Raw genomic sequence first — 27928 nt, 5'->3', positions numbered from 1 at the left:
CACCTGGGCTTCGCCTTCCCCGTTCGTCCGTCATTATCGCCTGGACAAGTTTGCTTCGGCAGATGCGGCCTTTGGGCGGAGAGTTCTCCAGGGTGTCCATGCATCCTCCTGAGTGCGGTACCGGCCTTCTCCCGCCCGACTGGACACCTCGCTTTGGTATGTCCCATCCTGACTGCCGTGCCCGACTATAGGAGAATGGGCGTTGGTACCTACCTGATACGCCTCTTCTCTGACTGTCGGGCACGGCAGTCAGCCCCTCCCTGTGTGTGGGAAGTCCGGTCCCTGCACGACTTTACTTGGAAGGGGGCGGGGTTGGTATCTAATGTTGTTTGTTTTCAAATCCTAGACACGACTATCTGCACAAGCTCCCTCGTCTCAAAACTGACAGGCACAGTCAGGAGGAGGGACTTCCCTTTCTTTCTGCAGACCCAGTCCAATGGAAGCTCAACCAAGTCTCCACCCATCCTGACTGCCGTGCCCGACAGTCAGAGAAGAGGCGTATCAGGTAGGTACCAACGCCCAATCTCTCAGAGCTGGGCTCGAACAGCCAGAGTACAGAACATTTCTGGATGGCACTTCCAGCATTGTTAAGCCTCTGTGCCACTGCGTCCATATCCTCCAGAAGTGGAATATACAAATCCCACTTATTAAGCTTCAGTCAGAATTAAAATGTGTCTACTGTCTTTGCACAATGCATAAACTTTCAGGCTCTCATTTACAATTAAAAGTTGAAAGAGATCTCATTTAATCATTGATCATAGTTTATAGCACAACTTCTTAACACTAATAATTCTGCCAAACCCTTGTTGGTTCACAGGGACTTCCAGGTGTCATTGAATACATCTAATAAAAATACCCAGGACATTGCATTGACCAACAGTGTGTCCAATCTGTCTTAGAGTCTAATTACCCATTTTCTTCGTCAACCTTTCTTTGGTCTGAACTAACAGAAACTAATAAATTGATTTAGCTGTTGTCCTCTTCTCCATCCCTGGGGAAGACTGCAAGCTTGTAAGGGCTAGTCAACTTCTCTCAATGAAGAAAAACAATTCTTTACACACCCCATGAGTCTTTAAATGGCTCAGCAATCATGGCTTTTTCTTTCTTCCTTACTCTGATTCTCTCCTCCAAACTATAGCCTAGTTTTAATATACTTTATTTTAAAATAAACACAACTTTTCTCTATATGACAGTGAGGAATTTAGTGAATTCAATGAAGGATCTCAGGCATTTCTGTTGTAAAGCGTGATGGGGTTGACTTCCTGCATCTTCTAACAAAGACATGTACAGGTAGTCCTTGCTTGTTCAGTGACTGGAATTACTATGGTGCTGAAAAATAACTTTACAGACAATTTATAACCATTTATGACCTTCACAGCATTCCTTAGTTATGTGATCACAGTTGCAGTCAGTATACATTATCCCATGCCTGACCTATTTTTTCAGCACAGACAGATTGGAGAGGAAAGGATTACAAGAGAGTAAGCTGTTTGCTCTTCTACTACAATGAAAACAATGTAATCATGCCAGCAGTGGGAAACAGTCAGGCAAAGGATAGATTGTCTACAGAAATCCCTTGCTTTCTCCCCCGTTCAGAACATAGAGATTTGGAGAGAAAGGGATTTCAAGAAAATAAGTTGTTTGCATAGTGTACCTGCAACTCCCAGCCACAGGTTGTTGACCCAATTGCATTGCTTTCAAAGTATACAAGCAGGCAGTCAAGCATTCCAAAAGGCAGGGCAGTGGTTAGGAGGTAGAAAATGCTGAAGGGGTAACTCAGTGGTCTTGTCTCTTTCCAGCCAGAAAACACAGTCACAGGTATGTGATTTCCCGCTTAGTGACTGCTTTGCTTAATGACAGAGTTGCTAGTCCCAATTCTGGGTTGTTACAACCTACAAAATTGTTGAGGGCAGTATCTACATTCCAAAATTTCTTTTTTTTTTCCTATTTTGATACTGTACATGTTCTTAGTGTTTTGCATATATTTTTTCAGTAGTCTTTCCTAGCTTTATGCCATTTATATGATCTCTAGAATTATAGAAGTCAGGGGTGGCTTACAATCCAGACAGGAGGCTATCTACAGTTAACCACTACAGTTGTGCCTGAAGTGAGAATTTTCTGACTGTTCACATGTATATATTCAGAGTTGATTTTTTATTTAACTGAACTCCAAAAAAGAATTCCGGATGACATGATGATGATGATAATGATAATTTTATAAAATGAGTAGACAACCTGGTACTCTATGTTGTTTTGATAATTCATCTTCACAATTTTCTGCCCTTGGCCAAGCTAGCTAGAGTTGATGGAAATTGAAATTGAAAACATCTGGGTGGCTTCAGGAATGCTTATCCTTTTAATAGATATTTTATGGCACAGTACTACTTAGCTATGCAAGATATGCATGTTTCATATGAGCATAATGAGTTCTGTCTTTCTTTTATATTCCTCCAAACGTGTTTAAGGTGGTTAAATATAAAATGAGTCAGAATTGTAATTATACAAATTAATGTAACACATTTTATAAAAGCATATTTGCTTGAGAATATCTTTGCCTACCAATAGAAGGAAGTTTGGAAAGATCTTAATTGAGAAGGCATTCTCTCACATTTCATAAAATGTGATAGTATTGCTAATAGGATCAGGAGAAGAATCTTGTTCAAAATCTTAAGGCTAGGCAAGTTCATAAGGGAAAATAGACCCTGCATCACTTTACTAGCCGTATATAATACCTAGTTGTTGTGGTCTGTCGGTCGCTGGCCCCTCCAACAGCCAAATCAGATGAGGCGACGGTGTGGGAGTCAGGGCCAGCATCAAGGCAACTTGAGAGCTTTGAGGAAGAGGGAAGAGGGAATGGAGTTATCAGAGATAGAGACAGAGGCAGAGCCTGGGCCATCCATCAGCCCTCAGATGGAGAGTCAACAGCTTCCAGGTCTGGAGGTGGCTGATGAGGAAGAGGAGGAACAGCTGGGTCCAGTACCTGATGCGCAGAAGACAGAGAAGAGGAGAGCAGTGGAAATCTATGGGCCAGTCATTGGGACGGAAGAGCCACTGCTGCTAGCGAAGCCCCATCCTAGCTCTGGGGATAAAAGGCAGGGGGCATTAATAGGTATGGCAGACAACTATTCATCTCCATGCCAGATAGACTTGTTAGCCTGCTGTGTGAGAGAGAGACTTTTGCTGGGGCTGCTGGCACTCATAATAAAGGAATCATTGATTTAACTACAGAGGGTTTGTTGTGTTTGGGAGCCGGGTCAGAACACTAATGTTGCATCCAAAAATAAAACTAATAATCAGTAAGTCTATTTTAATGAGCTTGCTGCAAAGTCAATATTCATGTTTTGATCCCAGTTAGCAGTTTAGCTGCAGCACTCTGAAAAATTCCTAAACAATTTTCAAATGTGGTGCCGTATAGAGTGCATCAATATAACTCAAAGCATTGTTTTCATTTTACAGGTGAGAACCCAATGTTGAAAAACAGCAACCTGGCCAAGATCACTTTGCAAATCTCCAAAAAATAACATAGTGTATGCAGGCAATTTGACCGGAGTTCAATGGGACTTGTATCCAAGATAGCAGAAGCAAAACTAAGCCTTTCATATCACTAGGTAAGCATTCTAGTGACTAAATTATATTAACTAAGAGATATTCTTTTATGTTGTTCAGTACCATATTAAAGAATCCCCTGCTATTGAATTGTGGCAACTAAAGAAGCCCAGGTGTTCAGAAAATTCAGAATATTTTTCCTATTCTACAATTAATGGGAATTTCCAAGGAAAGTCACAACAATAATTATGAGAAATTAAAAAAAACCTATTTCTTTTTAGAAACATTAAAGCAGAAAAAAGTTAATGATCACTGATATCCTTTTTTAACGTTTATAGCATACTTTATACTGTCAATGGCTAAATAAATTACTGCATCTTCAAAGCCAGCAATATATTAGTCTGACAGTATGCTAGCATGCAGTTTTGACTGACTGAAGAAATCACAAAAAGACATAATTTATGTATGCTTAGCAATCTTGGTAGTGTAAAAATTCTTATGGGACTGTTAGTACTGAGCATGTGGACAACTGCTCTCCCCTCTCAAATTCTTCACACCCATGTTATCCTATTTGGTGCTTAGGGATATTAAGTAAATACATCATTTTGGCATATCTTGGGTGATTTGCAGATTTTTCCAAACAAACTGGAAAGAGGCTTACTAGAACTGCAATTGAAATGGGCATATAATGTAATGAGTATTGTACTTAAATTTTAAAAAATCCCTAATTTTCCTGAAGGCGTGAAAAAAGAGGTGATTATTTGGGTTCATAAATGTTCCTTATATCAAAGCATTATCATTTGCTCATTTTCAGATATTAAATTTTAATGACTTGGAGCATTATGGTTCATTTACATAACTTTATAAATCTGAATCATCGCTTGCACAAAGTTTACATTTGTCTACGAAAATCTGGTTGCAGCTGGGATTTTCCTTAAGGTCATGAAATACTAGCCAATAACAATGTATCTTTGTGATTGAAGTTTTAACTAGACAGTGTTGAAATGCCCATCATTCTCAAAGATGGGGCTATTTAAGCTAGTGAGTGTAGAACATTTATCAGATTGATGGATCTTACTTTTTCTGTTTTCTGTGTGAATTCTGTATGTTTTTCTGTTTTCTGTGGGAATTACGTATGCCGATTCCAGTCCCTTTAGGGAGGAAAGAAGGATTTTAAAACTGTAGATATAAAGCAGTCTGTCTTTACTCTGTCATTCGGAAGCCATGGGTAGATAGAACTTTTTGGCACCGAGTGCCGAAACGGGAGCGCACGCGCACACAGGGGACTGCCAGAAACCAGAAGAGCAGCTCCCTGGCACACGCACGGGGGAGAAACAGAAACCGGAAGAGCAGCCGGGGAGCTCCTGCTCCTGCGTATTGTTGTGACCCAGGCCCAAGTAGGTAGTAATCGATGCAAACAGTTCCAAAACAAACAGACTTTATTAGATCAGCTGAGAATTAACTCATTCTCAGTGTAGTCCAAACTAAATTAAAACAAACTCTTCATAACACAAATTCTTCATCTAATCACTAATCTTGGTATAATTAGGCAAATTGCCAAAGGCTTCTCTTGGCAAAAGTTCAAAAGCAGAAGACGCCGGCAAGAGATAAGTGCAGCAAGACTATCAACGTTGTTTTCCGACAAAGAGCCCAAGTCTTATGGGAGGGGCCAATCATCTCTTGGCCCTACTCCCGAGTCGTCCTCTTTGCTTTAGCTGCTCTTGCCTTCTGGCAGCTCTTCTCATATGTGCACTAGAAACAGGCTCCTCCTGTACCTCTGCCTCTCTACTGTCAGCCTCTGGAGGCTCCGGAGTCCACACATCACTCCCCGATAGCCCTGGCCCCATCTCTGCCTCCAATGCAGAGCCCTCATCCGGGTCTTCCCCAGCCTCCAGGACTGGCCCATGTTCTTCCTCAGCCTCATTGCTGTCCGACTCCGCTGCCAGCTCCACAACCTGTTGGTGAACCACAACACTTATGCGAAAACCAGCTGGCCAGCATGCATGCATGCGCCGGAACCCTGAAGAGCAACGGGCAACGGCTGACATGCCCGGAGAGATGGCTCTGCTTGCCACTTTCAGCATGCGTGCCGTAGGTTTGCCATCACGGCCTTAGTTGATTTAAACCTGATTAATTGTGTGCTAAGCATGACTGAACCCTTTGGCAATATTCCTCTCTGGTGGATGCATCCTACTGCCTCCCCTTTTTTTATGTTTTTTGCCTTTTTTATTTTTTTGCCTTTTTAAAATCTGTTGATAGCTATAGCTATAACTTAGCTAATAGTCATCTGGAACTCTATATTTTAACCTCACCTTTCAATAATTGAGGAGTCTTTGATCCAAATCCTAAATGTATTAAACTTCATTCTTTTCATTAAAAAAGAAATAGAGGGGTTTTTTTTTCTTAATAGAAATTTGGTTTGACTTTTTAAGGCAGTGATAGTTTTGATACTTTAAAAACAAATAAACACCTAGAATCTTAAAAATGGCTGTCAGGCTGGTTTATATAAAAACCAGTAAAATAAAATAAAATATGATGTGATAATTAAAAATACCCATCAGTTTAAACAAGTTCAGACTTGGAACAGTAAAAAACAAAAGCAAGGCATTTTTAACTCCTGGGAGAGTGAAAAGTTCTGGCATTAATAAAGAATAGCAGTTAGCTGATTGTCCCCCTCAAAAGAAATTCTATAAATTAGATATAAGCTATACAAAGGGAAGGTTGCCTCTCTATTTTTTGTCATTAATAATTTCACATGGCTTAGAGAGAAAAGCAGATTATTTTAATGAGCAGACAATTAACATGGGGATAGGTATCTCTTTAACTTACCATATCTCACATTGCATAGAGCTTTAAAAGCAAGCATTAATTTATTGGTTTGAAAATTATTGTAAGTAGTGACACACAGTGGATTAAGCTGACCAAATACGATCTGTCTGGCCAAGTTAAAGTTTAAGCCTCGGGTAAAGTGTATAAGTCACTGCTTCAGAAAGCATAGTGACAGCACGAAGTTAGATCTAGGGCCATTTCATAATACGGACATGATCCATTAGGAGGACTTGAGATATTCTAGAATACGTTGAACACAATCTTCTTGGACAGATGATCCACCTATTTTGTCAGGATTGATCAGTATTATCTGTCACTCAGAACATCATTAGTTCCATACTTTGGTCCCTTTACATAATTTATATGGAAGCAGGAAGTGTGTTTTCTTGCTTTGCTTCTCCTTATCTCAGCTTTTCAGTTACAATGCATTTCTATCAAGCAAGTTTGCCTTCCTTGGCCTTGTTTCAAAATAAGTAAAGCAATGGTGGAACGGAAGGAAAACATGCAAAATTGAGGGTCTGGGCTGTGAATTAAAAAAAGTAGAAAGGATGATATAAGAAAAATTTTAATATAAGTTATCCCCACATCTAAGAAAATAAATTCTAAGGGAGAATATAATTTCTATTTAAGAACTCTAAGGGAGAATATGTGTACCTCAGGGTTGACATGAGGGTCCTTGGTGCCCTCTGAGCTTGCTTGTTTTTTTTTTATAGACATTTCATTACCCAAACTAAGTAGCATAATCAGTACTAATAGCTACTAACACTAATGATGTTACCTAGTTTGGGTAATAAAAGAAAACAAGCAAGCTCAGAGGGCACCAAGGGCCCCTTCTATTTAAGAACCCAAAGTTTATCTTTTTGGCATGATGAGGATGAGCTTTTCAAATATACTTATTCATCCCTATTATAAATTTAGAAGATTTATGGTATTTCTAACAAAATAAATACTGCTTTGCCACAGGAAGCAAAATGTAGGGGATAGAAGAAGACTTTTTCTCCCCCAGGTTGTATCATTCTTCTCCTGTCCAAGAGTAGAAATAGAAACTATTTAGGTAGTGTCCAAGGATACAGCTCTCTGATAAATGCAGTTATTGGAAGAACTAAAAACACTGTTAAGAGGAAACCTAACAATTGTCAAGGGGAAGATACAAGCCTTATTTATAGTGGAAGCTATTATTTGATTCTTCTGCCTTTTTCTCCTTGCTAGATCTAGTTCTTAACCCAATATACCACAGGATGTAGTAATCTTTTGTCTTCCAACTAGGATGGCTTTAATGTAAGATTCAACAAATACACAAAGGAAAAGCTGTTAGTTGTTATTGCTATAGATTATCTCATGGATTATATATATCTCCAGATAACACTGGAGTGGGAAACTGTACTTTTGTGTGTTTTGGAGTTTCTCACACCCATCAGATTTTCAACCATGGAAAGAGAATGTTGGAATTCTCAACTTGGTGTCTCCAACTGCATTTAATTACAAATTCCAAGATTTCTATCCAATATGACTTTTGGCATGATTCCATTGGGCTTTTCTTATGTGTGCACTACATTTCCTAAGAATATCAATTTCTGTGTAGTTTAAAGAATGTAGCATCAAATTTAGTAAATAGCAATAGCACTTAGACTTACGTAGTGCTTTATAGCTTCTCTAAGCCGTTTACAGAGTCAGCATATTGCCCCCAACAATCTGTGTCCTCATTTTACCAACCTTGGAAGGATGGAAGGTTGAGTCAACCTTGAGCCAACCGGATCAAACTCCTGACTGTGGGCAGAGTCAGACTGCAATACTGCAATCTAACCACTGGCCCACCACGGCTCCTAAAGAATGAGAATTCTTTTGTAGGACTGTCTTTTGGGAAACTAAACCAGTGTATTTTCCCAGAAATAACTCGGTGGTAATTATTAATGTAATTTATGGTGTCTTAAGAATGTCAGTTTTTATGATGCTGAGATTTTTCAGAAATTTGGCAGGTCTCAGAAGACTGTACATGACTCATAAATCATTTGTCACATAGTTATGTTTCATTTTAATCAGACTGTATTTAAACCTCAATGTTGCATCCTCTGGATTTCTTAAATAACAATACTAGTGTTGTTCTGAGATGATGGGAATTTGCAACCCAATATATTTAGAGAACACCAGCTAGTCGAATACTGATTTAGAGAGTCTAATATAGCATTAACTACAATATTTACAGCATTACACCCACACACCTTTTCTATGCTAAATAGAATATATAGTTCCCAAGTTGCTAAGCAGCTTGGTAACTGCCCAGTTTTAGTATATTTATCATATGTTTATTATTTTGTTTTTAACATTTGTTATACTAGTGGAAATTCTTTGCTCACATAGAGGTTGAGCAGATGACAAAAACAGGCGGACATGCTTTGGTAGCATTTTGATCTTGTATACAAGATCAGTTTAGGAAATAGAGTAAGTTGGCTGATGCAATTTTTGCTAGCTTTAGTTTCCTGAAAAAAAATTCTATATGGAATATTTCAAAACATACCGTGTTTCTTCGAAAATATGAGGTGGTGAGCGCATGTTTGCTGATGGTGCCTGGCAGCAGCTGCAGCCTGTGCAACACAGGTGAATTGAGAACCTGTGCAAGCAGACAGAGGCAGAAGCGCAAGGCAGGTGATCCGGATGCGCTGGGTGGGCTGCGGGAAAGCCAAGCAGCAGTGGGCTGGAGGGCCAGCTGGCTGCGGGAGGCTTGTCTTTGCATGGCAACACTGGCAGCAGACAGAGGCAGAAGCACGGGGGAGAGACAAGTGATGGAGATGCACCGCGCAGGCTGCGGGAAAGCCGAGCAGCAGTGGGCCGGAGTGGTGGGCAATTGCGGGAGGCTCGTCTTCGTGCAGTGGTGACTGTCACTTTGTGCAGTGACACCGGCAGAGGCAGAGGTGTGGGGGAGAAGCAGGTGATCTGGATGTGCAGGCCGTGGGAAAGCCGAGCAGCGGTGGGACAGAGCGGTGGGCAGCTGCAGTAGGCTCATCTTTGCACCTCTTGGCTTGCCTGCAGCACTCATGGTGCACCAGGATTATCTGCCTTCCACTCGGCATGTTGGGATTGCCCTCCTTCTGCACTCTGACAGAGTGCGCTGACAGAGGGACCGGCAGGCTGCAGCTGCTCCTGGATACCATTGGTCCCCATACAATTACCAGCTCTTGTGTGTGTGCCGGGGGCGGGGTGCCCAGCTGGGCTGATCACCCTGAAATCGTGTTTCCCTGAAAATAAGCCATCATGCTTATTTTGGGGCCAAAAAGAAAATAAGACTGGATTTTATTTTCAGAGAAACACAGTAACTGTTTGTAAACTTGACAAGGAGGCATCAAAGAATGGGAAAAAAATGTTGCAGAAGTGTAGATCTTAGTAAATATCTAAAAATACCTTTCTGGTCTTGAATTGATCTTGTTCAGTATCACAAATGTGTTAAGTCATATTGTTAAGACCACATGAAATTTGTCCCTCTGGCACTAGAGTAAAAGTTTGAAAAGCCTATTTTGAAACAGGAGTTTCTTATTTACCAGTTTAGATTTCAATTGTAAATACAGTTTGGAAGTTTGTTGAAATTTCTTTTGAGACACCATGTCTACTATTATATTGTTAGTCATTAGACTATCAGCAGTTGTATATTTGGGGGAATATATATATATATATATATATATATATATATATATATATATATATATATATATATATACACACACACACACACACACACACACACACACACACACACACACACACAAAGCATGAATAATGTTATAATAATGTACAAATTGTAATGGAACTATTTCATAAACTTCTCTTTGGGATTGAATGAGCTAAAGTTTAGCTATTTTATGGAAAATACTTTTTCCAAGAGCCATGGTGCTGCAGTGGTTAGAATGCAGTATTGTAGATTAACTCTGTTCACATTGCCAGGAGTTCGATTCTTTAGATCCTGACTGGCTCAAGGTTGACTCAACCTTCCATCCTTCCGAGGTCACTAAAATGAGGACCCAGATTGTTGGGGGCAATATGCTGACTCTGTAAACCCCTTAGAGAGGGCTGTAAAACACTGGTAAGCAGTATATAAGCCTAAGTGCTATTACTATTTTCATTTTTATATTGCAGGAAATAATAGTCTGTTTGATTTTCTCCTACTAACAGCACAAGAAGGACACTCTAATGGCTACATCCAGAAATGTAATACAAGTGATCCATTGCATCAAAGTGGTTTTACCATGGGGACTTCAGATAAAAAGACCTGCCAGTTTTAGCCATGCCTGCTATAAAAATATATCGTCAGATTTTGCTGCCAGAGCCCTTCCTACAAATGCAGTGGAACTTCTTGGCCATACGTATCTCTCAGATAACTACAGTAATGTTACCAAGAAAATTATTTCCAAGGTGGGGAAAAACTTGCACAACCAAAGGAATCATCCTTTGTGGTTGATTAAGGAACGTGTGAAAAACCACTTCTACAAGCAGTACTTGGTACGTTCTCGGAACCCACTGTTTTCCGTCTATGATGATTTGTCTCCTGTGGTCACAGTAGAACAAAACTTTGATAGACTGCTTATTCCACAAGACCATCTGAGCAGGAAGAAAGGGGATAACTATTACTTAAATCATACTCACATGCTAAGAGCTCATACATCTGCCCACCAATGGGATTTGATACATGCTGGACTTGATGCATTTTTGGTTGTGGGAGATGTTTATCGTCGTGATCAGGTTGATAGCACCCATTATCCAATCTTCCATCAAATGGAAGGAGTACGACTCTTCTCCAGCCATGAAGTAAGTCTGATTTTTCTCTGATCATTAAGATAAACTTGAATTAAAATATTTTCTAGAAAAGCTTTCTCCAGTTTTACAATCTATCGGTTTTACCCTCTCAACTAATACACAGATTTGGCTTTGGATTTTACATGTTTACCGCAGAGTTAGAACTACATTCATAGTTTAATACCGTATGCAGGTTATAAACTTCAAATGCATGTGTGAAGTTAGGAGTAGGTGATCTTTGGTGTTCCTTAGATGCTTCTAAACTGCACCTCCTATAAATTTAGGCCAGGATAGCCATGATGAGGAACTAAGAGCCAACAATACTTGGAAGGCTAAAAGTCTTCTACCCCAGAATTAGAACTACATTTATATTTTAATATTGTATGCAAATGCTATACGAGAAATAACTTTCTCAGCAATGGAAAACATGGAATGTACTGTATTTGATATACAAGGGGCTGACTGCTCTGATAATCAGCTTCTGTCTTGTGACAAAACCATTACATAGAAAATTACATTGGCTGTGCTTATAATATGATTTGTTTCTTGGAGGACAAATATTTTTCCTCCTTATTAATTTCTTTAATAGAATCATGCAGTGATTTTGGCTTGATTAGCTACATTTGCATGAAACATGTACTCCTGGATCATATAGTCCTAATAGTTTATGCCAAGGAAATGTTCATAGAGTCTCTCATTTTGTCTTATTTCCAAATTCATTCATTAGATGACTTTTCTCCTGAGAGTGATTGAGTTATTATTGCTGTATATTAACATCTGATGTTTTCTGAGGCAATTTTGTTAAGCACTTTGCTGGGCAAATACATTTTTTTAAAAAGAGGATTGCACAATTTACAGTTTATAATTATATTGCTGCTGTTTGGGTTTTGAAAAGTAAATCGAGGGATTCAACTTGCTACAGGAATTATTGGAAACATTTAAAATGTACAACTCTTATTTTATATTAAGACCCTCCACTTTCTCTCTTGATTATTTGAGGTTTGGAACACCAAATTGGTCTAGTAAGTGGAGTGACTTTTCCTTTTTTAGAGATAAGAAATACACAGTGATGTGATCCACTTGGCAAAACGTTACAAAGGTTTAAAACATAACAAAAACTAAGTTTGACCAGTGACTAAAGCTTCTTGGGTGAGAAATAATGGAGGGTAGTTAATGTCCTGTTTTAGATTTCTTAAAGCATTTGATCAACTATTGTTGATGAAAGCTTACTATATGGGTTGTCCATCTTTTATTGTGTAATTCTTATGAGAGGCATTCCTAAAAGTTACAAAGGTATCTTAGCCATAGAGGCTTGTAGTTAAAATTGAAAAGTAAATTTTTGATGCATACCCAGAAGTTTCTGGACATTAACTATTGTCCTCATATCCTCTTTGGATCTTGAGCTATCACGATCAAGCATGTCTTTAGTGTATTATCATGATCTAGGAGTCTCTGGAGGCTGGGGACAGCAACTTCTTGTCCAACTGGAAGTTGGGAAATGGGCCATTTTGAGCCTCCGGAGGGCCTCCGAGGGGGCGGGGAAAGCTGTTTTCGCCCTTCCCAGATGCATAGAGAGGATCTGGAGCCAGGTGAGAAAGAAAAACGGGCAGGGTGGGGCACATAGAATTATGGGTGTGGGCATGCGCGTGAACCTCCCCTGACCCCCCCTTCCTGGCACGCAATGGCAAAAAGGTTAGCCATCACTGACCTAGTTAATGATTAGTTTGTTCTAGCCGACACTTTTAAAAGAATTAGAGATGAAACAATATATTGCTACAATATATTGCTACCATTAAGTTATATTATTGGTTTTAAACATGCATTTACCAGTTTACAACGTGTTGCAAATATAAGCCTGCAGGCTAGGTTATGTTGGAACAGCTGTTTATGTTGTTGCTTTTCTCCTTCATTAAACACTTTTGTTTTCCTAACAAGGCATGGGAGATAGGGTCTTTTATTTCTCCCTAGGCCATTTTTCACTAGGCTGGTTTGACAATCAGAGTAAAGGCTGTGTGGCTGGCCCAGGATAGGAGACACTAATCACAGAGATGGCAATTGTGTTGGGAGAAAAGAGAAGAGAAAGTGGAACCTAGGAAGTGGTATCCCTTCCTCCAGAGTGGTTCTTGGATTGCTGTCCCCCCCCTTCCTTTTTTACACACCTATTGTTGCTTACCTGACTAATGGGTTACATGGGCTCATGGACTTATCACTAGTGGGTGAAGTGCCAGTAAATATGGAATTGGCAATTTTTAGCATGACCTTATGCTGTCAAAACCAACAATAGGAAAAGTTATTAGATCAGTGTCTAATTGGCTTTTGTGTTACTTTTATGAGAACAACGGTTATATGGTAAAAAAAAATATAGTAAATTGTACGATGTATGATGAGGAGACCCATTCCATATTTCAAAACCATGGTATTGCTGGGATTGTTTTGAGTTTATGTTAACACTGATTTGGTCTCCTCATTGGACTAAGACTTCATCTTGGCAGTTTCTCAAAGGATAAGAAAGGTATTTCTTTGGATCATATCTCACTTTTCTGTGAAGAAGCTTAATGTGGCATATGTTCTCACCACATGATGACTAGAAAAAGAGCCAGAACTGGATGAATATGGGAATACTTGTTGATAATAGTAGACTATAATCAGATTCTTCTCTTTATATGTTTTGCTTTTTATCCCTCATGGTTGTTATTAATATTTTCTTTACTAAAGCCCCCAGGTGATGAACCTATAGTTCTTCACTATTAAATGACTGCTTGCAGCCTTCTTTTTCTGTTACAGTTTTTCCAATAAGCCTAGGAAACAGATGTGGCTGCTTTAATGAGTTACAGACAGGTGGTATGTTAGCACTCCCATGTGTTCTGAAGCACCTCTTCAGAATCAAGTCCAAAGCATGACACAATCCTAGCAAAGACGTTCAGCACTTTTAATTTTTGTAGGTTAGGTCATTATTGTTTATTTGGTTTTTTATATTTCATGAATACCAAATTATATTTGTATTTGAGATTCAGTTTGGTGCAGTGGTTAAGGCACCAGGCTAGAAACTGGGAGATTGGGAGGTTAGTTTAGACATAAATCCAGCTGGGTGATCTTAAACCAAACTTTTCCAGCCCTAGGAAAAAGGCAATGGCAAGCTACTTCTGAAAATCTTGACAAAAAAATTTAAGGACTAGTCTGAGACTGACTGGAAGGCTCAAAACAGAACCGAAAACAGGGATGGATTAATTTGTTGTTACATCTAACCCTCAGTTAAATTTTGATGCTCCTATAACTGCTTTGATCTAGTTAAACATATCATTTATTAATGCTCATGTATGGTTCAGTTTGTTTTTATATCTAACCCTTGGTTAATTTTTGGTGTTTCTACTTTGCTCTAATTAAGCATGCCATTTATTAATGCGCATGTAAGGTGTTACGTTCAATAGAACAAACGTTTCAGATAGTTGCTGGATATTCTAATTTGAAAGACAACTGGCATTTTTAAATTTATTTTGTTTTGCTCTTGGGTGACTTAATAAATGGGATTAATGGGAACTGAACTGAATACTTATGCCTCAGAGAAATTTCTCTTAAGTTATCTGCTAGAGCCATAATGGCGAACCTATGGCACACATGCCAGAGGTGGCACATGGTGCCCTCTCTGATGGCATGCGAGGTGTAGCCCCAGTTCAGCTCGTGCCTCCCACCGGCTAGCTGGTCTTCGGGTCTCTGTCATGCCTGTGCGGGGGTAGTATGCATACAGGGGGTGGGGGGGTGCATGTGGGGGGTGCACGTGCATGTGTGGGGGTTAAGCTAAACTAAACTACAGAACTACACACTGTAGCTAAACTACAGAATGCAAGGAGATACACATTGTGGTGACAAGCTTTTAATTCATGGGATAAAAACCTATCACTGACTACTAATCAAGATTTATATTGCTTCTGGTACCTGAGACAAGATATCTCCCAATAGTTGGGAAGATGGACTAAATATTCAACTCATAACTTGCACATTTGCTTCCTTTCAGCATTTTATTGAAATAAGCAACTAGACAACTTTGGCGTGGCGCAGCATGATAGTCTTATGTTGTTAAATGTCTTCAGGAAAATGTGCTGTGGCAGTTTCTGCTTCATGAGTAAATATTTGATATATGCAATAATGTAATGCATCAACTCTAAAATACATTTCCATATTGAAACAGAATCATAGCATTCAATAAACTGGGAAGCTATTAAAAAACCCAGTACTGGTTGCCAATTTGTTTTTCTCCCTAGCACTTCTGGCATATTATAGAACGCTCTATTTTTCTGTTGTTCTTTGAACTTCTATAACCTCTCTTTTATGCAAAATTAGATCACTAAAGAGAGGAGGAAGAGCTGAAAAATGCATCTACAAAACATTAGAAGAAAGGAGCAGAATGTATTCCTGTGCATGCTTCTCTTTACCCCCGTCCCCCTTTCTACCCCTCTCTTTTTTTCTGGTCTATTTGTCATAAATAATTTTACTTCAACGTACTATCGTCTCAAGTTGAATGCTTCTAAACATGTGCACATTTCTTAATTAAGCAAATAAATTAGTTTTCCCTAAAAATATTAGGGACAGTGCTTTGTGTAATTTCAGTGTAATTTCTTACATATTCTGTCAGGGTTCCAAAAAAGACCTCCAATAAAATAAAACTCCACGGCAATAAGTTCCTCAAACTTCCACTTTATTAGAGATGTAATGTTTGCACATCTGGGAAAACCCGAATCTGAAAGCTTCCAGGTTTTCCCCGCCCAGTTGAACGTTCACAACCCTGCTCAACACCCAGACGTTCATCACATGATCCAATCCATTCTTCAAACGCAACTGAGACAATCCCCAGTCACTCCCATCCAGGTGCAGGCAAACGTCCTTGATTTCCAGAGTAAAGAATGTTGTTGTGGATAAATTGCCACTGCTCCAACAAAATACCCCCTCCCAAATTCCCAGGCTAAAAAAATGTGGCAGTCAGGAAGCTAAAAGAAAAAAAAATGGCTTCCAAAACTGACATATTCCTTTAAAAATATTCTCAGATTTTGGAAATTGTAATAATTGTATTGATTCCCTCAGTTCCCATGTAAGAGGAGCTTTTGTTTTTGGAAGAAGGCGGAAGACCGCCTTCTGCCATCAACAACCTCCCACCAGCCAATACACTCCCAACAGAGAGGGGCTCCTCAGAGTGCCGTCGGCCAAACAATGCCGACTGATGACATCCAGGGGGAGAGCCTTCTCTGTGGGGGCACCAGCCCTCTGGAATGAGCTGCCCCTAGAGGTTCGTATGATCCCCGACCTATGTACTTTTCACTGCGCCCTTAAGACCCTTTTGTTCCAGCAAGCCGGACTGGCCTAGTAAGAATTTTATAATGGGTGTATGGTTTAATTCGCGGGCCAAATTTTTTTATTCGATTTTAATTGGTTTTAAATTTTATAAATCTATGTGTTTTAATATGGCTGTGCACCGCCCTGAGTCCTTCGGGAGAAGGGCGGTATAGAAATCTAATAAACTTCAAACTTCAAGTGAAAAGTTAAAACATTTTAGCTCAGGAAGTACAGCTATAGATGATGATGATGATGATAAAAATGATATGATATCAAGCTGGTATCATGTTAGCGACCACATAAATATTCTCCAGATTGATCTCTCCCTGAGTTGGTCCTTCATGTTTTCCAATAGCTTTGGAAGTAGCTTTGCTACTATAATCAAGCCATTTTGCTGTTGGCTGTCCTCTTTTTCTCTTTGCTTTCATCTTTCCCAGGATTACAGGCTTCCGAGTCTGAAAACCCAGTTCTTCATCTAATCCAATCTGTGTCTAATCCAATCAATAGTAAATACAGTGACAATCAATAAAAGAGAATATTTGTAGCTCAGGATTGAACTGAGGGGTCATCATGCTAGTCTAGGACTAGCAATAGCACTTAGACTTATATACCGCTTCATAGTACTTTTCAGCACTCTCTGGGCACTATACAGTGTCAGCATATTGCCCCCAACAATCTAGACACTCATTTTACCAACCTTGGAAGGATGAAAGGCTGAGTCAACCTTGAGCCTGTAAAGGTCAAACTCCTGGCAGTGGCCAGAGTTAGCCTGCAATATTGCATTCCAACCACAACTCTAATAGCATTGATGATTTTAATTGGTTTGGGTAATGAAATGTCTACAAGAAAAGAACCAAGCTCAGAGGGCACCAAGGACCCCACAGTGGCAATCTGGGATTTGATTAGGTGTTGGTTATCACCTTTAAAGCGCTCCATGGCATAGGGCCTAGCTATCTCCGAGACCGCCTGCTGCTACCGACGACCTCCCATCGACCCGTGCGCTCCCACAGAGAGGGCCTCCTCAGGGTGCCATCAGCCAAACAATGTAGGCTGGTGGCCCCCAGGGGGAGGGCCTTTTCTGTGGGGGCTCCCACCCTCTGGAATCAGTTGCCCCCGGAGATAAGAAGAATCCATGACCTCAATGCCTTCCGTCGTTCCCTGAAAACCTATCTTTTTCAGCAAGCCGGGTTGGCTTAGAAGAAATTTTTAAATTCTTTTAATTAGTTTGTGATTCTTAACTTCGGGCCAAAATTTATATATATTTTAAATGTTTTAATATTTGTATTCTATGTTTTTTATCTTGGCTGTACACCGCCCTGAGTCCTCAGGGAGAAGGGCGGTATATAAATTGGAAATTAAATTAAATTAAATTAAATTAGATAATTTATATCAACATGTATGAAATAACACCCAATGTAGAGAAAGTTCCAGGCTGCAAAACATAATAAACTTCAGTGTTTTTATTTCCTGCTGAAAGAGCTGAAGAAGCTGCAAGAGAGTAATGAGTATTGAAGGTGAGTCAAAAATAAAGTCTCCCTTAAGGCAAGCTTGATTTCTGGTGATAATATAGAGATATCCATGAAGTTTTATTGACAAGTAAATAAATGGTTTGCCACTGTGTTCTAGAATGTTTTTCAAATTCCTAGTCGACTCAGTTACCCTGGGATTTCCAGTAAGCTCCTATCTAAGTACTTAATATTTCCATCTCTAGCTTTTTTCAAGATGCTCCAGGTTCTGCTAAGTACTACCACCTGCTGTGGTGTGTTGTCGGAAATTTGCTTTAAATCTTGACAACAGAAAGAATTATGCTCCCAAAATAATTGGACCAGCAGTTGTGGAAGTCAAATTTTAAATAGCTGACTTTTAAACCATGGAGTTATTTGTCTGAATGTATCATACAATTTTTTAAAACTGTAACTTGGAAAGACTGTATATCTAACCCCTTCCATCTCATATTAAATATAACCTACATTATTTTTTCCACCAGAGGGAGCTAATGGGAACACAAAGTTTGATAGCATACTGCAGACTAAAAACACTGGTTTAATTTAGGCGATGCCCTTTTTGTAAACTTTGGGTAAGGTTTGCTAAGGGGATGTGACATAATTATTTTGATAATTTTCTGCTGATAACATAAGATATATAAAATTAATAGATCAGATAATGTATTGATCACCTATCGGTACTATTTCCATTACTGTGACATAACTGAGTCTAAATAAAAAAATATTAATGTAGAAAATGGTAGAAATTCAGTGATAGAGATAAGTCAGTAGAGGTAGAGAAGGAAGGTGGGGAATGGAATTCTTTTAAGGAAAATTCAGATTTATTTATTTTAAAAAAATTATATATATATTTAATACACATACATACATACATACACACACACTCGCTCACAGTGACTGAACGCGGCTTGCAGGAGATAAAAACACAACATAAAAGAAATAAAATAATAAAATAATAACACCCCACCCCTGACCACAACACACTCATACCAGCCATTTAATAGGCTCCATCCCGCTCTGGGTTCCCCAGGCGTGGTGGCAGAACCACATCTTCAGGGCCTTCCAAAAGAATGTCAGAGTGGGGCCAGTCTAATTTCCAGAGGGATGATGTTCCAGAGGGAGGGAACCACCACAAAGAAGGCCCTTCTTCTGGGTTCCGCCACATGTACCTCCTTAGGCGACGGGACCCGCAATATTCTTTTCCTCCCCGCTCTGGCGGGTCAGGTCAGCAGTGGGATTCACTTACCTTCCCTACCGGTTCACAAATATGAGTGTGCTCATGTGCGTGCTCCACTCACATGTGCCTTGACTGTGCATGCGCATGGCCTTCTGCACATGTGCAGTAGGCACGCGTTATGTCAGGTTGGGGGGGGTAGAGCCTCCCGCCATCACTGCTACCAGTTTGCGCGATCCGGAGAGAACTGGCTGAATCCCACCACTGGGTCAGGTGGATGTGACCGGCAAGAGATGGTCCCTCAGATAACCTGATCCCAAGCCATTAAGGATGAAGTAGGAAATCATAGGAATTTGATACTTTTCTTAGCTAGATGCATTTTTCCCCCTTCTTATTATTGTCAGTTGTTGAAATAGAAACATGCTGCTGTTGCATTAGATGGTATTTGCTACCTTTTCCAGAGAGAGAGAATGTGAAAGAGCAGGTAATTTCACCAATAAACTTTTCTAGGCATGTTCTGAATTAGATTGCATGACTACTTCATGGATTGGCCATTGCAAAGGGGTTTCAGCTTTTGAGTAAGTCCTTCTCTTTTCATCTGAAACCATACTTTGAACCAAGTTCCAGATTTGATTTAAATGAAAGGGGATGATGGTTTGTAGCAACTGTAGTTAAGCCAATCTCAATATAACAATTCATCATAATATTGAGTTTGTTCATCATTCCATAGATACCACATTTGTCACATGGCTATTGTCTGAGAGATCACTATAGAGCAATAATTCTGCTTAATGGCCATCTGAAAATTCTATTTTGTACATATAAACTTGGATTGAGATTCTTCTTTTCCACTTTTATAGTAGTTGGGTAGCATTTCACCTCACAGCACTTCAGATTTGTGTTTGAGAGACAGCAAAAGCTGATAGAGTAATACAGGTGGAGGGCATTTTAATGTCATAAGAGTATTGTTTTTTTTATCTTTGTATTGCTAAAGTTTCAACATGATATACCGTATCTTGTGCCCTCAGGATATTGATGATACTTGCAATGGAATAAAGGAGGTTCTCTTTTCATTGCTGAATTCCTTTTGAGGTAAAGCAGTATACACAGAATTTAAACACTTAGTGTCAGCATCTCTTTTCTTCTGATCTTAAAAAAGGGAAGACCCCAAGAATATAAGACACTTAGCTGCCTGGGAGTAAGGATAATTCCACTAGCTTCCAGGCCCTTACTCTTGGGCACAGCTAAATCACTGCTAGTGAAACATTTCTAGTACATTTTAAGGCATATAGAAGTAGAAAACTATCTCATCCAAATTAGGAGTTTAAAGCATGAGAAATCAATCAGAACTGAGTTTTATCAGATTGCCTTGAAAGGGCAATCAACTAAAGTATACTGAACACCGGAAGTAAATATTAACATATTAACTGTGAGTTAATATTTTTTTTTTAAAAAATGGATTACACCTTTTGAAAGATGGGTCACACCCTTTCTGAAAGCCTTTTAGCTATTGGAGTTTGCTGACTGAATTCATATAATACAAACAATCTCAGCTTTCTACATTTGGTGAGCTCTGGATTGAAAGATTCAGTGATTACATTGAAAGGTGATGTAGCTTCATGTCCGAAGTAATTTGTGTTGTTTTCTTCCTAAACTAAAAATCCTGGCTGTAAGCAGCAGAAGGTATTCTATTATTAACACAGCAACCTGAGTACTTGCTCATTCAATGACAGTGGAGGACCAGGTGTGATCTTACAGGGTTTTTATTTTGTATGTGTGTCAAACAGTGAATTAAAATGGTAGGAAATATTCTCCTTCGTGCACAAGTTGTGCATGATTGTCATTGTTAATCCATCAGGTAAGGAGGCTGTCCTACATTAGGTTCAGAATGAGTAGATTGATTTAATTATGGATTCTTCCTCATTTAAAGGAAAACTGACATATTACATGTGCTAGATTCAGCAACCAAATATTAGAAAACAGCCAATGTAGGTAGGTTGAGTTAGTAGCGGTGAACGACTGGCGCCCTTAAGGAGAATTCATTATTTCATTGATTAAATAATGAATTGACTTTATAAGGCTAAAGTTGTTGTTTCATCTTGAGAAATAATCGTAGATCACCACAAAACTCTAAAACAATAATATGTATATAGATTTCACTGCTAATTATTATTATCTGAAATATAGATGATCTTATGAAAAGAAATAACCACCATTGTTCCAAAGTGGTGATTATATCAAATTATTTATAAATGTTAAAATTGCTTTTGGTTACTATCTTTGCAATAGCATCAGTAGAGGTAGCCCTCGACTTACAACAGTTCATTTAGTGACCATTCAAAGTTACAACAGCACTGGAAAAAAAGTGATTTATGACTGCTTTTCACAGTTATGACCTTTGAAGCATCCCCATGATCATGTGATCAAAATTCAGAGGCATGGCAACTGGTTCATACTTAACAACCGTTGCCAAAGTCCCAAGGTCATGTGATCCCCTTTTGCGACCTTCTGACAAGCAAAGTCAATGGGGAAGCCAGGTTCACTTAACACCTAGGTTACTAACTTATCCACTGCACTGATTCTGTTAACAGCAGTGGCAAGGAAGTTCATAAAATGAGGCAAAACCGACTTATCAAATGGCTCACTTAACAACAGAAATGTTGGGCTCAGTTGTAGTCGTAAGTGGAGGACTACCTGTACCTTTGGCATCTATCCTCTGGAACATTCCCCTAGTTTACCTGCGCTGGGTGGCTATAAGAGCTCACTCATCTACCCAAAGACTTGCAAGCCTTGGAATGGCTGTTCTTTCGTTGGTCACCTTACATCAGGGGTCAGCAACCTGTGGCTCTGGAGCCGCATGTGGCTCTTTCACCCTTGTGCTGCGGCTTCCTGTCACTCAAAATATGCATCACAACCGCCAATGTGCGACACCCGCCGGCACCAGATTTATTTCAACCCCCGGTAGGCCAACCATGGATAAATCGAAAAAAAAAGTTTCAGAAGAAAACAGAACTTTTAATTCAACTACATATGCTAGTTCTGTGGCCGCTCAAGAAATAGTCAGGCACGGGAAGGTTTTGTGGCTCCCGGTGTTTTCTTTTCTGCGGTAAAGGGGTCCAAATGGCTCTTTGAATGTTTAAGGTTGCAGACTCCTGCCTTACATAATAGAAACTGTGAATGACCAAAGACAATGGGGAAGCGAGATTCACTTATCAGTGGTGTTACTAACTGAACAACTGCGGCGAGGAAAGTCATAAAATGGGGCAAAACTTACTTAACAACTGTCTCGTTTAGCAACAGAAACTTTGGGCTCAATTGTGGTTGTAAATCAAGGATTACCTGTACTATAGTCCTCTACTTACAACAGTTCATTTAGTGACTTTTCAAACTTACAATGGCACTGAAAAAAAGTGATTTATAACTGTTGTTCACAGATACGACCTTTGAAGCATACCCATGGTCATTGTGATCAAAATTCAGATGCTTGGCAATTGGTTCATACTTACGACTGTTTCTGTGTCCCAAGGTCATGTGATCCCCTTTTTGAGACCTTCTGACAAGCAAAGTCAATGGGGAAGCCAGATTCGCTTAACAATCATGTTACTAACTTATCAACTGCAGTGATTCACTTAACTAACTGAGGCAAGAAAGGTTGTAAAATGGAGCAAAACTCACTTAACAAATTTCTCACTTAACAATAGAAATTTTGGGCTCCATTGTGGTCATAAGTTGAGGTGTCCTCCAGATATGTTAAACTCCAATTCCTATAATCCATTTGGTGATGTGGGTATATCAGTGGAGAGGACACTTGATAGGGGAAAATTATTATCAGCCTTACAAGATAGTGCAAGCAAGAAGCACAGCCAGATGAGCTAATTGTACAATTGTAATTTATTGCAAGGTAACATTAACAAAATCTTACAAATCTGAAAGTACATTTCTCCTGTCTCCTTTTCAGCCCAAGGATCTAGGAAGGGTTCCTTCTTAGCTGCTTGCCTGCCCACATTCCTGCTGTGGGCTAAATTGCCTTTTATTTGACGGTTCCCTAGGCTGCATTTCTTCCCCCTGTCTCCCAAGGTCATTCCCACATACCATTACAGATATGATATTTTGATGAAGGCCTGTTGCTAAGTGAGTAAACTATGAGCTGGAAATCTCTAATTAAAATCCCAACTTAAAAATATACTTGCTTAAGTGACCTGAGGCAAGCATTGCTGCTTAGGTTAGTTTCTGCAGATTGGGAAAATATGGACTTGATTTCTAAAAAAAGAAACTTTCTATAATGTTACTGAAGTTCAATTAACATATTTGATATAACTAAAGCAAAAAATGGGAATCTCCTTTGTAGACTCTATTTATAAGGATTATCACGAATGTATGTGAAATGCTTTGAACAAACAGTGCTAATTGCTCATAATGGTCTTTTATTTAATAAACAGTTGTTCAGCAATGTCAGCGATGGAGAAAATTGTTACTTGTTTGAACAAGGACACCGTACATCACATAAACAAGAGATGCATACCATGGAAGCAGCAAAACTTGTGGAATACAATTTGAAAATGACACTCACAAAACTTGTGGCTCATCTCTTTGGTGATGGTACGTACCTCACAAATCAATCAAATGGCCTCTGATTAGGTTGCAATGTATTTTATCAGAGTCATGCACTCTAGCAGCTAGTAACAATAAATACTGGCTAATTACTGTAAGTGGTAACTTGTGGCAATTCCTGCAGAACCTTTATGAACACTAATCTTAAATTTACACATTAGTGATGCCTCCAGATTATCTTTTCATGGAAGTTGAATGTCAATTAACACATAGTAGCAATAGGCACACCCAGATGTGTACCGCACTATGCTGTCAGTTCTTGTTTAGCAACTGCCTCGTTTAGTTTGCCACTGTTTGCAACCTTTGCAGATCTGAAAAGCAAAGGAAAACTAGAATAAGATCATAAACACAGTTGCTGTTTCGCTTAGTGACTGCTTAATGACCAAGTTGCCATCCTAATTGTGGTCATTAAATAAGGATTACCTTTAATAATATCATTATATTCAGCTAAGTATTTAGGAAGAGCTATCAGCAGCAGACTTTTCTCACAATACAGTACAGCTTTCTACAGTTCAATTATGTTATGCTGGTTTTGATGCATGAAGATTTATGACCATACCTATTTGGTCCAGTAAGCATAAATGCACACATTGTTATATTTTTGATGTATTGTTTTATATTCCGGATTAATTCATAGTTGAATACACACACATTCAATTCTGAAGCATAAATTAAAAAAAAAAAACCACTAATAGGGCCGAGGGCCCAGGGGAGGGGCAGAGGGGTGGCAGTTATTATTAACGAAGGTCTTGGTCCGAGGGAGACCACTGTGCCACAGATTGCCAGATGTGAATCCCTCTTTGTGAGATGGGGTCATGGGGTTCAGATGGGCTTGTTGCTTGCGTACCTGGCTCCCTGCCGCGCGGCAACAGCCCTGCCCGAGCTCCTCGACGTGATAGCCATGGTGGCAGTTGATACACCCAGGCTTATGGTCATGGGTGATTTCAACTTGCCGTCCATTGGTGAAACGTCTGAGACGGCTCGGGAGTTCATGGCTTCCATGACGGCCATGGACCTGACCCAGCTAGTTCATAGCCCCACCCACAGGGGGGGACACACTCTGGACTTGATTTTTGCCTCTGGCGAGTGGTTGAGTGATCTTATTATAGGGGATATAGACATGGAACCCTTGTCATGGTGAGATCACTCGTTCCTTTGCCTGGACCTTCGAACCGCTACACCCCACTGCAGGGAGGCGGAGTCAATAAGATGGGTCCGCCCCAGACGCCTGATGGATCCTGATAGGTTCCAGATGGAGCTTGGGCCATTTCCTGAGGATCTAGCACATGACTCGGCTGAGGACCTGGTAGCCGCCTGGGATCGGGCGGCTGGTGGGGCCTTGGACCGAGTCGTGCCTTTGCGGCCCCTGACCTGGTGCTGATCCCGTGCAGCTCCTTGGTTTACTGAGGAGCTGAGGGAAATGAAGCGCTGGAAAAGACGCCTGGAGAGCGGTTGGAGGGCCAGTCTCGCTGAATCTGATCGAACACTGGTAAGGTCGCATATTAAGGCCTACCTAGTGGCGATAAAGACGGCAAAGTTTAATTACTTTTCCGCCTCTATTGCGTCATCAGGGAATCGTCCGGCCGCCTTGTTTAGGGTGACCCGCTCCCTGCTCCATCTGGAAGTGCGGGAGGATCCCCTGGAAGGCAGGGCAGAGGATTTCGGACAATACCTGTATGACAAAATCACTCAGATCCGGGGGGATTTGGACTCTGACTGGGTAGATCAGGGCAGGGTGATGAGGAATAGTCTTGAGAATGTTATCTGGGAGGAGTTTGATGCTGTGATTCCCGATGATGTGGACAGGATTTTGGGGAGACTTAGTACGGCCACATGTTTACTGGACCCGTATCCCTCCTGGTTGGTACTGGCTTCCCGGGAGGTTACATGAGGCTGGCTCCAGGGTGTTATCAACGCTTCGTTGAGTGAGGGTTATTTCCCCGCCGCCTTAAAAGAAGCCGTCCCTGGATCCGGCAACATTGGCCAACTATCGTCCTGTCTCCAACCTTTGCTTTATGGCGAAGGTTGTTGAGAGTGTGGTCGCGCGACAGTTTCCACAATTCCTGGAGGAAACATCTTATCTAGATCCGTTCCAGTCGGGTTTCAGGTCTGGGCACAGCTTGGAAACGGCATTGGTCATGGTGGTTGATGATCTCTGGAGGGCTCGGGACAGAGATTGCTTCTCTGTTCTGGTCCTGTTAGATCTCTCAGTGGCTTTTGATACTATCGACCATGGTATCATGCTGCACCGGCTGGAAGAGTTGGGGGTGGGAGGCACCGTATTGCAGTGATTCTCCTCCTTTCTCTCCGACAGGTCGCAGTTTGTGTTGGCAAGGGGGCAGAGGTCGACCTCGAGGCCTCTCATCTGTGGAGTGCTGCAGGGATCGGTCCTCTTGCCCCTTCTGTTCAACATGTATGTGAAGCCGCTGGGCGAGATCATCCGTGGCTTCGGGGTGAGATACCACCAGTATGCTGATGACACCCAGCTGTACATCTCCACCCCAGGCCACCCCAACGATGCCCTTGAAGTGATGTCTCAGTGCCTGGAGGCTGTGCAGATCTGGATGGGGAGGAACAGGCTCAAGCTCAACCCTTCCAAGACTGAGTGGCTGTGGCTCCCGGCATCCCGATATAGTCAGTTGACTCCATCACTGACTATTGGGGGCGAGTCTTTGGCCCACACAGAAAGGGCTCGCAATCTGGGAGTCCTCCTGGATATGCAGCTGTCCTTGGAGGAACATCTGACGGCTGTAACCAGGGAGACCTTTTATCAGGTTCGCCTGATTCGCCAGTTGTGGCCCTTTCTTGATCGGGATTCCCTGTGCGCAGTCACTCACACCCTCGTCACCTCTCGCCTTGACTACTGCAATGCTGTCTACATGGGGCTGCCCTTGAAGGGCACCCAGAGGCTCCAGCTGGTCCAGAACGCAGCAGCGTGGGTAGTGACGGGAGCAGCATGGCGCTCCCATGTAACACCGCTCCTGCGTGAGCTGCACTGGCTCCCGGTGGCCTTCCGGATGCGCTTCAAGGTGTTGGTTATCACCTTTAAAGCGCTCCATGGCATAGGGCCTAGCTATCTTCGAGACCGCCTGCTGCTACCGACGACCACCCATCGACTTGTGCACTCCCACAGAGAGGGCCTCCTCAGGGTGCCATCAGCCAAACAATGTAGGCTGGTGACCCCCAGGGGGAGAGCCTTCTCTGTGGGGGCACCTACCCTCTGGAATCAGTTGCCCCCAGAGATAAGGAGAATCCAAGACCTCAGTGCCTTCCGCCGTGCCCTTAAAACCCACTTTTTCCAGCAAGCCGGGCTGGCTTAAGAAGAAATTTTTAAATTTTTTAAATGTTTTAATTGGTTTGTGATTTTTAAATTTTTGGGCCAAATTTATATATATTTTAATTGTTCTTAATATTTGTAGTTTATGTTCTTAATTCTGGCTGTGCACCATCCTGTGTTCTTAGGGAGAAGGGCGGTATATAAATTGAAAAATAAATAAATAAATAAATAAATAAATAAATAAAGAAAGAAAGAAAGAAAGAAAGAAAGAAAGAAAGAAAGAAAGAAAGAACATATACCAAAGTTGCAATACAATATAACAAGCTACTGTGGTCTGATGCCTTTGTTAAGAGCAATATAACTGAGTCTCACAAAAATCATTTTGGAATTATGGGAGCTGCAGTCCTTCACATCGGAAGGGGGCACTTGGGTAAGGAAAATGTACTAGAAAGCCAAGCATAACGAATTTAAGCCAGCAAAACTATTCTTAAAGTATATTTAAAAATATAACATATAAATAAATAATTTCTATGAACATTAGAATTCAAGCAAGATGTTGGCAAGGTTTGAAATTGTTGGGGTATATTTTTATCATAGATCTAGCAAAGAACATTTTAATTTAAACTCCTACACAAGAAGGTGTTAGCAACTTTTTTCTTTTTCTTGCTGAGATTTTTTGGTTTGTGGTATATGCATACTTGTTTCTTCTTTTCATAATCAGCTCCAGTCTCAACTTATTTTTTCTTCACATTACATAAACCGAAAATAAATGTCAGATTGAACATGGGGCACTTGATGATAAATATTTCCTTTGGTTCTGTGTCGTGGGGTTATCCATTTTTAGATGATTTGTCAGCTTATGTTCAAATTATACTTTAA

At 40.5% G+C, this 27928-nt stretch overlaps 1 protein-coding gene across 1 annotated transcript in view; it reads left to right on the top strand.

Moving 5' to 3' along the window:
• FARS2 (phenylalanyl-tRNA synthetase 2, mitochondrial) overlaps positions 1–27928 on the top strand; it is a 225131-nt gene that overhangs the window by 42065 nt on the left and 155138 nt on the right. The window contains exons 2-4 of the mRNA XM_070942527.1: positions 3457–3608; positions 10537–11169; positions 23601–23760. Of these exons, the coding sequence (XP_070798628.1) occupies positions 10555–11169; positions 23601–23760 (775 nt within the window). The 5' untranslated portion in view covers positions 3457–3608; positions 10537–10554. The remainder of the gene's footprint in view (positions 1–3456; positions 3609–10536; positions 11170–23600; positions 23761–27928) is intronic.

This window comes from Pituophis catenifer, unplaced genomic scaffold (genome assembly GCF_029215685.1).
Source record: "Pituophis catenifer annectens isolate HBS135680 unplaced genomic scaffold, rPitCat1.0.hap2 SCAF_3, whole genome shotgun sequence".
Lineage (NCBI taxonomy): Eukaryota > Metazoa > Chordata > Lepidosauria > Squamata > Colubridae > Pituophis > Pituophis catenifer.
The sequence above is the reverse complement of the archived record's forward strand: the minus strand, read 5'-3'. Positions and strand labels throughout refer to the sequence as shown.